The 14703-nt window shown below is 45.0% G+C and overlaps 1 protein-coding gene across 1 annotated transcript in view; it reads left to right on the top strand.

Annotated features, from left to right (window-relative positions):
• TEKT5 (tektin 5) overlaps positions 1-14703 on the top strand; it is a 93021-nt gene that overhangs the window by 16336 nt on the left and 61982 nt on the right. Inside the window, exon 4 of the mRNA XM_075011039.1 lies at positions 5420-5563. Coding sequence (XP_074867140.1) covers positions 5420-5563 — 144 coding nt within the window. The remainder of the gene's footprint in view (positions 1-5419; positions 5564-14703) is intronic.

Raw genomic sequence — 14703 nt, 5'->3', positions numbered from 1 at the left:
TTCAATTATCCCCATATTGATTGGGTACATGTCACCTCAGGACGGGATTCAGAGATTAAATTTCTTGATGCCTTAAATGACTTCTTGGAGCAGCTAGTACAGCAACCCACAAGGGGAGAGTCAATTCTCGATCTAGTCCTGACTGGAACGCAGGATCTGGTCCAAGAGGCAACTGTTACTGGACTGCTTGGAAATAGTGACCACAATATAAAAACTTTTAATATTCCTGTGTTGGGAAGAACACCGCAGCAGTCAAACACTACGGCATTTAATTTCAAAAAGGGGAATTACACTAAAATGAGGAAGCTAGTTAAACAGAAACTAAAAGGTAGAGTAACTAAACTAAAATCCCTGGAAGCTGCATGGAAACTGTTTAAAGACACCATACTAGAGGCCCAACTTAAATGTATACCCCAAATAAAAAAACACAGTAAGAGACCTAACAAAGAACCACCGTGGCTTAACAGCCATGTTAAAAAGGCAGTGAGAGAGAAAAGGGCAGCTTTTAAAAAGTGGAAGTCAAATCCTAGTGAGGAAAATAGAAAGGAACACAAACACTCCCAAATTAAGTGTCATAGGCTGCGTCTACACGTGCACGCTTCTTCAAAGTAGCGGCACCAACTTCGAAATAGCGCCCGTCACGTCTACACGCGTCGGGCGCTATTTTGAAGTTAACTTCGACGTTAGGCGGCGAGACTTCGAAGTCGCTAACCTCATGAGGAGATAGGAATAGCGCCCTACTTCGACGTTCAACGTCGAAGTAGGGACCGTGTAGACGATCCGCGTCCTGCAACGTCGAAATTGCTGGGTCCTCCATGGTGGCCATCAGCTTGGGGGTTGAGAGATGCTCTCTCTCCAGCCCCTGCGGGGCTCTATGGTCACCGTGGGCAGCAGCCCTTAGCCCAGGGCTTCTGGCTGCTTCTGCGGCAGCTGGGGATCTATGCTGCAGGCACAGGGTCTGCAACCAGTTGTCAGCTCTGTGTATCTTGTGTTGTTTAGTGCAACTGTGTCTGGGAGGGGCCCTTTAAGGGAGCGGCTGGCTGTTGAGTCCGCCCTGTGACCCTGTCTGCAGCTGTGCCTGGCATCCCTATTTCGATGTGTGCTACTTTGACGTGTAGACGTTCCCTCGCTGTGCCTATTTCGATGTTGGGCTGAGCAACGTCGAAGTTGAACATCGACGTTGCCGGCCCTGGAGGACGTGTAGACGTTATTCATCGAAATAGACTATTTCGATGTCGAAACATCGAAATAAGCGATTTCGATGTTGGCTGCACGTGTAGACGTAGCCATAATGTGGTAAGAAAAGCCAAAAAAGATTTTGAGGAACAGCTAGCCAAAAATTCAAAAAATGATAGTAAAATGTTTTTTAAATACATTAGAAGCAGGAAGCCTGCTAAAAAAGCAGTGGGGCCCTTGGACGATAAAGATATAAAAGGAGTGATCAAGGAAGACAGTGCCATTGTGGAGCGATTAAATGATTTCTTTGCTTCAGTCTTCACGGCTGAGGATGTTACAGAGGTTCCTAAATCTGAGCCAGCCTTTTTAGGTGACAAATCTGAGGAACTCTCCCAGATTGAAGTGACATTAGAGGAGGTTTTGGAGTTAATTGATAAGCTGAATACTAACAAGTCTCCAGGACCAGACGGTATTCACCCAAGGGTTCTGAAAGAACTCAAATGTGAAATTGCGGAGTTATTAACAGTGGTTTGTAACCTATCCTTTAAATCCGCTTCGGTACCCAATGACTGGAAGACGGCCAATATAACGCCAATATTTAAAAAAGGCTCTAGAGGAGACCCTGGCAATTATAGACCGATAAGTCTAACATCAGTACCAGGCAAATTAGTAGAAACAATAGTAAAGAATAAAATTGCAAGGCACGTAGAAGAGCACAAATTGTTGGGCAAAAGTCAGCATGGTTTCTGCAGAGGGAAGTCGCGTCTAACTAATCTATTAGAATTCTTTGAAGGGGTTAATAAACATGCGGACAAGGGGCACCCAGTGGACATAATATACCTAGATTTTCAGAAAGCCTTTGACACGGTCCCACACCAAAGGCTTTTATGTAAATTAGGTGGTCACGGGATAGGAGGAAAGATCCTTTCATGGATCGGGCATTGGTTAAAAGACAGAAAACAAAGGGTTGGAATCAATGGTAAATTTTCACAATGGAGGGGGGTAACTAGTGGTGTTCCCCAGGGGTCAGTCCTGGGACCGATCCTGCTCAACTTGTTCATCAATGATCTAGAAAATGAGGTAAGCAGTGAGGTGGCAAAGTTTGCAGATGACACTAAGTTGTTCAGGACAGTCAAAACCAAAAGGGATTGTGAAGAACTACAAAAAGATCTCGGCAAACTGAGTGATTGGGCAGCAAAATGGCAAATGAAATTTAATGTGGGTAAGTGTAAGGTAATGCACATTGGAAAAAATAACCCAAATTACACGTACAAATTTAGCTACGACAGATCAGGAAAGGGATCTTGGAGTTATAGTGGATAGTTCTCTGAAGACATCCACGCAGTGTGCAGCGGCAGTTAGTACAGCAAATAGGATGTTAGGAATTATTAAAAAAGGGATAGATAATCGCCGTGTCTACACGTGCACGCTACTTCGAAGTAGCGGCACTAACTTCGAAATAGCGCCCGTCACGGCTACACGTGTTGGGCACTATTTCGATGTTAACATCGACGTTAAGCGGCGAGACGTCGAAGCCGCTAACCCCATGAGGGGATAGGAATAGCGCCCTACTTCAACGTTCAACGTTGAAGTAGGGACCGTGTAGTCGTTGCGTGTCCCGCAACATCGAAATTGCAGGGTCCTCCATGGTGGCCATCAGCTGAGGAGTTGAGAGACGCTCTCTCTCCAGCCCCTGTGGGGCTCTGTGGTCACCGTGTGCAGCAGCCCTTAGCCCAGGGCTTCTGGCTGCTGCTGCTGCAGCTGGGGATCCATGCTGCATGCACGGGGTCTGCAACCAGTTGTTGGCTCTGTGGATCTTATGTTGTTTAGTGCAACTGTGTCTGGGAGGGGCTCTTTAAGGGAGCGGCTTGCTGTTGAGTCCGCCCTGTGACCCTGTCTGCAGCTGTTCCTGGCACCCTTATTTCGATGTGTGCTACTGTGGCGTGTAGACGTTCCCTCGCAGCGCCTATTTCGATGTGGTGCTGCGCAACGTCGATGTTGAACGTCGACGTTGCCGGCCCTGGAGGATGTGTAGACGTTATTCATCGAAATAGCCTATTTCGATGTAGCGTTCACGTGTAGACGTAGCCAATAAGACAAAAGATATCATACTTCCCCTATATAAAACTATGATACGCCCACATCTTGAGTACTGTGTGCAGATGTGGTCTCTTCACTTCAAAAAAGATATATTGGCATTAGAAAAGGTTCAGAAAAGGCGACTAAGATGATTAGGGGCTTGGAACGGGTCCCATGTGGGGAGAGGCTAGAGAGACTGGGACTTTTCAGTCTGGAAAAGAGGCGATTGAGGGGCGATATGATAGAGGTATATAAAATCATGAATGGTGTGGAGAAAGTGAATATAGAAAAATTATTTACCTTTTCCCATGATACAAGAACTAGGGGACACCAAATGAAATTGATGGGTAGTAGGTTCAAAACTAATAAAAGGAAATTTTTCTTCACACAGCGCACAGCCAACCTGTGGAACTCCTTGCCGGAGGAGGCTGTGAAGGCCAGGAGTCTATTAGGGTTTAAAAAAGAGCTCGATAAATTTTTGCAGGTTAGGTCCATAAATGGCTATTAGCCAGGGGTAAAGTATGGTGCCCTAGCCTTCAGTACAAGGGCAGGAGATGGATGGCAGGAGATAAATCACTTGATCGTTGTCTTCTGTTCTCCTTCTCTGGGGCACCTGGCATTGGCCACTGTCAGCAGACGGGATGCTGGGCTGGATGGACCTTTGGTCTGACCCAGTATGGCCATTCTTATGTTCTGATGTTCTTATGATTAGGGGGCTGGAGCACATGATTTATGAGGAGAGGCTGAAGGATTTGGGCTTCACTAAGCCTACTGAAGAGAGAGAGAGGATATGATATTAGCCTTCAACTAACTGAAGCAGGGTTCCAAAGAGGATGTCGAGCAGCTATTCTGTGTGTTGACAGATAATGGAACAAAGAGCAGTGGTCTCAAGTTGCAGTGGGGGAGGTCTAGGTTAAATATTAGAAAAAACTATTTTACGAGGAGGGTGGTGAAACACTGGATTGGGTTACCTAGGAAGATGGTAGAATCTCTTTCCCTATAGGTCTTTAAGTCCTGGGCTGAAAAAGCCCGAGCTGAGATTGGTCTTGCTTTCATCAGTGGGTTGAAGTCAATGACTTCTTGAGGTCTCTTCCAGCCCTGTGATTCTATGAGTCTATGACATGATAACAGCTTTCAAGTACCTAAAAGGTCATCACAAAGAGGAGAAAGAAAAATTATTCTCCTTGATCTCTGTTGATAGAAAAGAAGCAATGGGCTTACATTGCAGCAAGGGAGGTTCCTAACTTCCTAACTGTTGGGGTGGTTAAGCACTGAAATAAATTGTCTAGGGAGGCTCTGGAATCTTCATCACTGGAGGTATTTAAGAGTAGGTTAGACAAACATCTGTGAGGAGTTATCTAGATGATGCTCGGCCCTGCCACGAGTGCAGGGAAATGGACTCAATGACCTCTCAAGGTCCCTTGGAGTTCTAGTAGACTATTATTCTGTGAATAATATGATAGAGGTCTATAAAATCATGAATGATGTGGGAAAAGTGAATGAGGAAGTGTTATTTAGTCCTTCATATAACACAAGAGCCAGGGTTGACACAATGAAATTCATAGGCAGCAGATCAGAAACAAACACAAGAAAGCACTTCACACAATCCACAGTCAATTTGTGGAGCTCGTTGCCAAGAGATGTTTGAAGGTGAAAGGTTTAACTGGGTTCAAGGAAGTAAATTCATGGAGGATAGATAGGCCCATCAGTGACTATTAGCCAGGATGGTTCATGACACAACTACTTGCTCTTTCTGGGTGTCCCTAAGCTCCTGAGTCCCAGCTTCTGGAAGTCAATGGCAGGGGATGGATCAGTTGAAAATGGTCCTGTTCTGTTCATTCCCAGTGTAGCATCTGGCACTGGCCATTATTGGAAGATAGGATACTGGGTTAGATACGCCATTGGTCTGATCCAGTGTGGCCATTCTTGTGGGGGAAAGAATGTACCATATCCACCACTTCTCTAGCATGCTGTCTACCCGAATTGTTAGTGCAATAATCTCCTGCTGTCCTTGCCACCTGCAGAGGCCAATAGGCTCTGGTGGGCAGAAGTCAGGCTATACAGGACTGAAGTGAAAGGAAGCTGTCTATCTGTAAGCAGTGCCAAAGTAAATGTGCTGATTGAAGATGGATTATATTTTAAAGTAAGAACTTGCTCTTTGCAGCATCAACAGAGATGCACAGCACGCACTAGAGAGGGATCTTTCTGACAAAAACTCAGCACGTTTTATTGATGAGAAGTGTTATAACTTGAGGAACACATCGGACAGCATCAGCTTTTACCATGGAGTGGAAAAAATAGATGGAACGTAAGTAGGAATAATTATAATGCTCTTTATACCTTGGGTGCTATCACCCCATGTCCTGTGCATGACTTACTGTGTATCAGTGTCTCTTCTTTCAGAAATGATATAGAAAGGAAAAGAAGTGGCTTTTTCCTCAAGCTTTTACTTTTTTTCTTGGTAGTCCCTCAGTTATTCCCTACCTTTTACCTATTCCTGGACAGGAGGGAGGTGCAGGAACAGGTTAAAGGTGGGTTGTGGGGGTCGGAGGGAGGGTGCAGGAGTGGATTGGGGCTGAGGATCGGGTGGGAGGTAAGGTGCAAAGTGGGCTGGGGGTAGTGGTAGAGGGGGATTTAGGGACAAGCTGAGAGTGTGGGTTAGGGTGGGAGGGAGGGTACAGGAGTAAGGTGAGCATGGGGGGTCTGTGTGGGAGGCAGAGAAGGTGCAGGAACATGCTGAGGCCGGCGGCTGGGCAAGAGTGGAGGTGTAGGAGCAGGGTGGGGAGGAGGGGTCTGGGCACAATGAGGGGGCAGGAGCAGGATGAGGTGCTGGGTGGGAGAGAGGGTACTGGAACAGGTTGAGACTGGGGGTCTGCAGGAGGGCATTCAAGAGCAGAGTGGGGGTCTAGGTGGGGGAGCTGGGTAAGAAGGAGGTGCAGGAGCAGGGTAGGGGTAAGGGTCTGGGCAGGAGAAAGAGTGCAGGAGTGGACTGAGGCACCTGGGCAGTGGTGGGCAATTATCTCCACGCACCACTACTGATTCCTCTTCCTGGCTGGGGGAAAAGGAGTGTGCAGAAGCACTCCTTGGGGAGGCTTCTCTTCCACTGCTCCCAAGCAGTGCCTTTGCTGTGCTGATTCCCCGGAATTCCAGCCAATCAGAGGGGTAGGGATAGCCTTAGCTGGGAGAGGAGGAGGAGGAGGAGTGGAGGCATGTAGAGCTGCTTCCTGCCCTGGCCAGGCAGAGTCCATGGGCTGGATTTGGTCCCATCTTGCCTGCGTATGGCCCACAAGGCTTGGGCCTCTACAACCCCACCTGCTACAGGCTGGATGTTGGGGAGGGGAGCTGCAGCGTCTGGGACCGGATCGAGGCAAGCCACAGTCTGGATCCAGACCAAAAGTCTGTTGCTCCCCACCCCAGTCTGCAAACTGGAGTAGTTCAGTGTAGACGCTACCTACACCAAAGGGAGGGTTTCTCCCCAGGTGTAATTAATGCAATTCTGGAGAAGTGGTAGTTTGGTTGATGGAAGAATTGTTCTGAGACTCTAGCACCATCTGCACTGAGAGTTAAGTTGGTTTAACCATACCACTCCAGGTGCAGGGGGAAGGACTTTTCACACCCTGAGTGAAATTGCTGCGTCAGCCTAGCTTTTCTGAGTGTTGATCATGCTAGAACTGGATCCAGCTCCCTCTGCAGTTCATCAACAGCCTTCATTCATCCAGCAGAGGGGAAATTAAATACTTACCAAAAATCAGCCGTACCTGCTAGAGCAGGGCTCCCAAACTTCTCGAAATCATGCCTCCCTTTTGATTTTTAAGAAACCCTTATCCCCCAACCTCTGCTTTACCATCACCCAACCCCCCTTTCACAAAAAATTCAATTAATAATTTAAAATAAACATTGATAGAAAAATGTTAATTAAAATTAAAAATAAGCACAAATAGTTTTTTTTGGCCCTTGCAGGTGCCTGTTGCAACCCCAGCTGGCCAGCTGCCTGAGCCCCATGCTAGCTGCCCATGCTAGCCACCTGCTTGCCTGAGACCTACACTGCCAGAGACCCGAGCCCCACGCTGCCGGGATCAGCCACCCACTCCAGCCATGGGCCAGCCACCCAAGCTGTCTGCCCAAGCTTCACACTGCCAGGGCCAGACGCCCACCCACCAGCCCAAGTCCCTTGCTGCTGGAGCTAGCTGCTCAAGCCCTGTGTTGCTAAGGCCAGCCACACACCTGCCAGCCTGAGCCACCCGAGCCCCGCAATTCTGGGGCCAGCCACCCACCTGCCAGCCTCAGCTGCCTGAGCCCTGCAACGTCAGAGCCAGCTGCCCAAGCCCTGCAAGTCCCACAAGCCAGCCAGCCGCCCAAGCCCCGCAAGCTCCACGAACTACCCACCCCAGCCTTTCCACTCTCACAAAGCCAGGCAGCACCTGCTCCCCACTCTTACTCTATCTCCACCCCCCTCTCTTGAACCAAGCACCCTCAGTACCCTACCAAACCCCATCCTCCTCCCCCTCAACCCACACTCACCTTTGCATGTGGGTCTTCACTGGCTGCCTGCTTTTTATAGCAGCTGTGCCGGGTCATCCATGTAAAATGGCAGGGGCTGAGAGCTGGAAGCAAATGCTGGCTCTTTCTCTTGGTGGGGGGAACGATCGGGGAGGCTGGGTCACCTCGTGCCCCTCCTGGAATGTCTTCATGCCTCCCCAGGGCAGCACGCCTTGCCGTTTGGGAAACCATGCACTAGAGTTTGCTGGCAAGGACCTTTTGAAACCAGACCTGTCTGTGTAGTGTAAACCTGCCCTTAGACATAATCAAGAGAACTGCACCAGCATCTTCCTCAAAAACTACAGGAATAAAATAACTTCCGGCAATAGAGGGCAGTGTTCACTGTGCTAAAGGCATGTTAGCTGCGTGGTAGCCATCACTTTGCAATGCAGCATTATTTGTCATGGTACATCTACTTCGTACTGGTGAACAACAGGCAGCACCCAGCCTGCTGCAGCCAGGCAGAGCCCTTGGGCTGGATCTAGTCCCATCTTGCCTGACTCCAGCCTGCAGCCTTTGCTCTGAACCATCTGTGTGCACTCCCTCCTTTTTCATGTAGAAATAGGAGAAATGGCATTAGTAGTGCTACATCTGCTGATGTCGGCTTATCGGGGCTGAAACAAGGTGGTGAGAAAATCTCTTTTACTGGATCAACATCCATGGGTGAGAGAGGGCGTATTTACTTACATAGTGCTTTTCATAAGGGATCATGCTTACTTTTGAAATGCAGGCAACTCTGGGGTGGAATGTGGAAATCATTCCACTGGCTCTCACCATACTACACACATTGGGAACTGGAGGCGAATAAGAGTATCTTAGTAACTGAGGTAAAAACAGTGCAACATGTAAGTGTTATACTCTTGTGAGCGTATGGCCATTTTTTTCTTACACCCACCCACATTACCCACAGTAATGCCTTTTCCATTAACATGTGATCAAAATCACACCAGGTTCTAGCATATCTGTTTCATTCATGAGCATAGCAGGAGTGCTCTACCTGGACCATTCAGCACAGTCCCCCAGATAAATTACAGGCTGGGGAAATAGTGGTATGAACCAAGTAAGTGATTCAGTCAAGAACGAGGCTTTCAACGAACATTGTTTTTAATTCTGTCAGAACACAAAAAAAGGAGGAAGTGCACCCGGATGATCCAGGTCAGTACCTGTAGACAGACTTGGCTGAGACCAGCATGATTTTGACCTTTTTAAGCATGGTGATTTATGCATAATATTGTGATATCATATGGCATGACTGAAGCTTTTCAGAGCAACCGTCTAAATAAAAGTGCCGCATTTGGGTGATCTAGTTTTCAAGAACAAGAGTTGCCAAGTTCCCAGGCTTAGGAAAGTCATTATTTCAAGTGTGAGAGAAACCCCAAAGAAAACCATAAAATAGCCACTGAAAAGGCAAAAATTGACAGGATTATCTTTTCTTCCCCACAGCTATTAACATTAGCCCTAGTTGTCAGCTAAACCATGTTTTTCTTTTCTAGCAATAGTGACTAGTTCTTCAAGAGGTTAGATTCAAACCTATCTTTAGAGAGAGGGCTGGAGGAAGTTAGATCTGAACTGAGACAGGAGCTTGACTTGGCAGTTCAGTTTAGTCATTACAGTCTTTGTTCATTTATTTAGAAAATGTCAGTGTATTTGTTTTGACAGAGATAAGATCTCCACAGTGCATTCAAAATGTACTAAACTAACGCAAAGGAAGGCAGTGGTGTGGCCTTTATAACACTGTCACATCCAGGCTAACTTTTATCATTATACCTTTTGATATCTGTAGTTCCACTGTTACTGAGCAGTTAGCAAGATGAGTTGCAATTCTACAGCAGTGTTAGTGGTCCAACTTTCCAGCTTTTCTGCCTTGTCAGTACCTTATTTTCCTTTTTCAGTTTTCTTTAATTAAAGTTAAAATAACAGTTTGCATCTGTAAATGGTCAGAGAAACTCAGTTGGAACTACATTCCTTTGGTATATTCGGTTCTGATGATACACAAACACTTTGTGAATTTGTCAATTTAATCATAATTTCATTTCATAAGAAAACCTGGGGGAAAAAGTTCCACTTCTAACAATGTTGAAATGTCACATGTTCACCATCACAGAATGAAACATTTCAGTCTTATTTTAAAATATTTTACTTTGTATTTTAAAATTTAGTATTGTATTATAATTAATACAAAATAAAAATGAATGAAATATTTCATTTCTTTTGAAATGATGTTTTGATCAGCCTGAAGCTAGTTTTTGTGCAGAATTTTCCTGCATGGTGAATTTTGAAATTTTTCTCAAATCCTTTCTGAAAGAGAACTTTCATCCTCCACACAGCTCTATTTGCAGCACACATAGCTTGCAAAGGGCTTAGACTGTAAATTTAAATTCATATCCACACAGACTTGGAGTTTGGTGTTGTCTAAATCTGAGATAACTGTGCCATGAAGCCACTGAGAACTCCATGCCAGTGCCAAGCCTGGATGAAGGAGGAGGGTTGGTCAGATGTGTGTCGATGCGCAGACCGTCAAACAACAATACGAATGAAATCTGATGCCAGTACAACCAAATGTTAAAAGATGCTGGCTCGGACATTGCCTGGATAAACAAACCAATTGAGCGATTGGGGCTGGGTCCATAAGTTGGTTACTGAAAGAAAATTACACCTAACACATATTTTCTCCGTTGGAACATCTGAACACTGTGGGCAACTGGAAATTAGAGCTGCTTCGAAAGGAAATGGAGAGATATCGATGTGATATACTTGGACTGGCAGAGATTCATTGGATGGGATCAGGAGAGATATGCGGTTGCAAAGTCATTTGGTCAGGAAATGAAACGAAGCATGAAGCAGGAGTTGGATTCCTTCTTAGCAGAACAGCTAGAAGAGCATTATTAGGTTACAAACCGGTGAGTACAAGAATGATGGTTGTGTGATTCGAAGCAAAACCGTTTAACATCTCAGTCATTCAGGTGTATGCACCCACGTCGGACCGTACGGAGGAAGAGATTGAGCTATTTTATAAAGACTTGACAAAGACGGTGGAGGAGATACCGAAGAAAGATGTGTTGATCATCGAAGGACATTGGAATGAGCAGGTTGGAACAGATACTGAAGGTTGGGAGAGAGTCATGGGAAGGTTTGGATATGGAGAAAGAAACAAACAAGGTGAACAACGGTTAGAGTTTGCTACAGAGCATGGGATGGTGATTTGCAACATGAGATTCCAACAAAAGGACTGTAGGAAGTGGACATGGTGATCGAATAACAGGAAGTCCAAGAATATGATAGATATGATTTTGATAAGAAGAAGATGGATAACATCAGTACAGTAGTGCCAAACTTTCCAAGGAGCAGATATAGACTCAGATCACAGTCTAGTGATCGCAAACATCAAGATAAAACTCAAAAGAAAACGTAAGACACAGTTTAAGAAAAGAAGAGATGTGCGAGGCTATGTGAGGAAGAAACAGGGAATGCATACAGAACAGCGCTCGAAGAGAAGATTAAGAATATCACCACAGAGAAAGACCTAGATAAGAGAGTCACAGGGATAGCCATCACTATAGAAGAGGCAATTGAGCAGACTGTTCCAGAAGAAGAAAAGATCAATAAGAAGTGGACTACCCAGAAGACGCTGAAGTTGGTTCAAGAGAAAAGAGCGTTGAAGATCAGAAGAGATGTTTCTGCGATGGCAGAACAGCAAAATAGGATGAAATGCAATGAGGTAAGGAAAGCAGCCAGAAAGGATAAGGAGAAATGGTTAGAGGTGCAATATGAAGATATCGAGAGGTATTACGGCGAAGGTAAGACCAGGGAGGTGTATAAGACAATTAGGAATATTAATAGGAAATGGCAACCGAAGCAGATGGCGATCAAAGATGAGAAGAATTGAAAGAGATATTTCCCCTGAGCACTGAGAGCAAGACAGATATTTCAAAGGAGGAAGTAGAAAAAGCAGTGAAATGACTAAAGAACAACAAGAGCCCTGGAAATGATAAGATCACAGGAGAGATGATCCAATATGGTGGAAAAAGCATGATTCAGGAAATACACCGACTATGTAATGTAGCATGGAAAGAAGGGAAGGCACCTGAGGAATGGACAAGATCTGTGCTAGTGACAATACCCAAGAAAGGAAGTACATTGGAGTGCAAGAACTACACAACGATTGCCCTAACGAGTCATCTAGGTAAGTTGCTGATGATGATACTGACTGAAAGATTAAGATCACAGATAGAAGAACATATAGCAGATGAGCAAGCGGGGTTCAGAAAAAGATAGAAGTACCATACAGCGGATATTGGTGCTAAGACTGATAGCAGAGAAAGCTCGACGAAAGAACAAAAACGTATACGCTCGCTTCGTCGATTTTCAAAAGGCATTTGACGGTATAGATCAGAAAGTGACTTGGACGGTGTTGGAGTCATATGGAGTGGATAGCAGACTAATATGGTTGTTGAAAGATATCAATGATAATGCGGAGGCAGAGGTGAGAACATGTGGGGAGTTGGGAAGTTGGTTTAAAACAAGTAGAGGTACAAGACAAGGAGATCCAATATCGCCAGGTAACTTCATCACACACCTGGAGAGAGCAATGGACAAGATCAAGGAAGAGGTAGAAGGGATATCTGTGCACAGGAAAAGAATTAACAACTTGAGGTTCGCAGAAGATATAGTTATCATTGAGGAAGATGAGGAGAAGCTAGCAAAAACGGTGCAGGTGTTAAACGAAGAAGGGAAGTGGTACGGACTGATTACGAACATCATTAAAACAAAACAATGGTATTTGGAGATAAGAAAATAGGAAGGAAGGTCAGTGCGGGTGGTATTGAACTGGAAAATGTAGAAAAGTTCACATATCTGGGGAGCAACATAACATATGATCTAGACTGTACGAAGGAAATAGCAACTAGAATAGCGAAAGCAAGAGCGAGTTTGAAGGCAATGGATAAGATCTGGAAAACCAAAGCAATTAATTTAAGAATGAAGCTGGGCATCTTGAAAACATGTGTATTCACCAGCATGTTGTACGGATGTGAGACATGGGTGATAACGAAAGATTCAAAAAGAAGAATATTGGCGTTCAAAAGGAGTTGTTATAGAAAGATTCTGAGAATAGGATGGATGCAGAAGTTCACCAGTGAAGAATTATATAGAAAGATACAGCCGAAAGAGAACCTGCTGCAGAAGGTTATAAAACAGAAGCTACAACTATTTGGACATATTTGCAGAATGAACAACAAATGAAAATCAAGACCCTAGTATTTGGCATAATGGATGGTTCGAACAGGAGAGGCAGACCCCACAGAGAATGGATAGACAATGTAGTAGATTGGTGCAAAGCTAGTCTACAGAAACTAAGCCACTCTGCACTGGATAGGGAAAGACGGAAAGAAATACTGAGAGAGGCATCAGACACCAACGGGAGCTGAGCCTGTTACTGATGATGATGATGAACTCTGAGATTTTGTTTTCTCTGCATAATGTGAGTTTCTCATCGATATTATTACATTTATCCTCAACATCCTTTTGAGTTAGACAAGTGATGCTCTAGCTATAAGCAGATTCTTCAAATTCGTGAGCAGAAGTCTTACCCACATACATGATCGAGTCTGGTTTGATGGTTGCTAAGTTGTCCCCTTATGGCAAATCAAAGTGCAGGGGGAAATAAGTGAGTTGACAAAGACCACACAGAAAGTCTGAGGCAGAGGCAGAAATTATACCAATTTCTTCTTAATGCTGGTTCAGGGCCTTAAGCACAATACTCTTTTTCCTCCTCCAATCCCATCTGTGTCTAGCAATCACAGATTAGCACAGCTGTGTAAGCAAATCTGGTGCCCTATTGTGCCAGAAAAAAGCTGGTTGGGTTGATGTGTAGATGGGGCTGCATAGATCCACATTGCTTTGGTTTGATTTCATGTCAAAACACCACGGCCATCTTCAAAATCTGGTTCAGACAACACCAAACTGAGTCTTTATGGATCTGAATCTGAATTTGCCCTATGCAGTCATTCACTTCTCTCTCCTTCCCAACAACCCATGGAGTCCCCTGATTTACATGTCAGGCTGAGTCATATAATGCCTGACTCCTGTGTCCAAACGTGACTCAAAACTCTTTGCACTGCTTGCAGCAGTACTCCAGTTATGGTGAGGCACTAGTCAGCACAATGACTCAGGGAACTAATGTGAGAGATCAGAAACACTGTTATAAAGGGGGATAAGTCAGCAGAAACTCCATGGCTATGTCTACGCTACAATAGTGTCTAGTGTAGACATAGCAAATGAGTGAAGAAGAAGTTGGAGGTTACATTACTGGTGCATAACCAGCGGTACTCCAGGAGCAAAGTCTCTTACATACCAGGCCTTGAGGAGGTGAGTGGCCTGCTTCACTCACACACAACACCAACAGGCAACCAGGAAACACTGAAATACAAATTACCAGTTGTTTTACTAAAATGTAGTCTCTAAAACTGTGCTTCCTAATCACCAAGGGGCAGGGTGGAAGAAGGGAAGGAAAGACCCTGTATTTTGTCACTATTCCGAGATACGTAATGGAATGGTGGCTGGAGGAAACAAAATCAGATTCCTTGTGTTGGAGTTGGACAAAACATGCCAAGTTCCAACTCAGATACGTCAGGCATAACCTCTCTACACTTGTTCAAGAGCAAGATAGGCGTATAGTGTTGACATATGTGCCTGATGTTGAAAAATTATTTTGTATTTAAGTATGTGGAAGAAATTACGTAAGAACAGGTCATTCTCTGAAAAGCAAAACAAACAAACAAAAAAACATGGCTTGGTGATGAAGTTTGCCTGTCTCACAAATGTTGGCTGGAAAAGGAAGATTTGTCTGGGCCATTATTGTAAATTGCTTAATTTCCTGAAAGTTGGATAAATTTTACATTTCCCATCCCC

This window comes from Carettochelys insculpta, chromosome 16, assembly GCF_033958435.1.
Source record: "Carettochelys insculpta isolate YL-2023 chromosome 16, ASM3395843v1, whole genome shotgun sequence".
In the NCBI taxonomy this organism is placed as follows: domain Eukaryota; kingdom Metazoa; phylum Chordata; order Testudines; family Carettochelyidae; genus Carettochelys; species Carettochelys insculpta.
The sequence above is the reverse complement of the archived record's forward strand: the minus strand, read 5'-3'. Positions and strand labels throughout refer to the sequence as shown.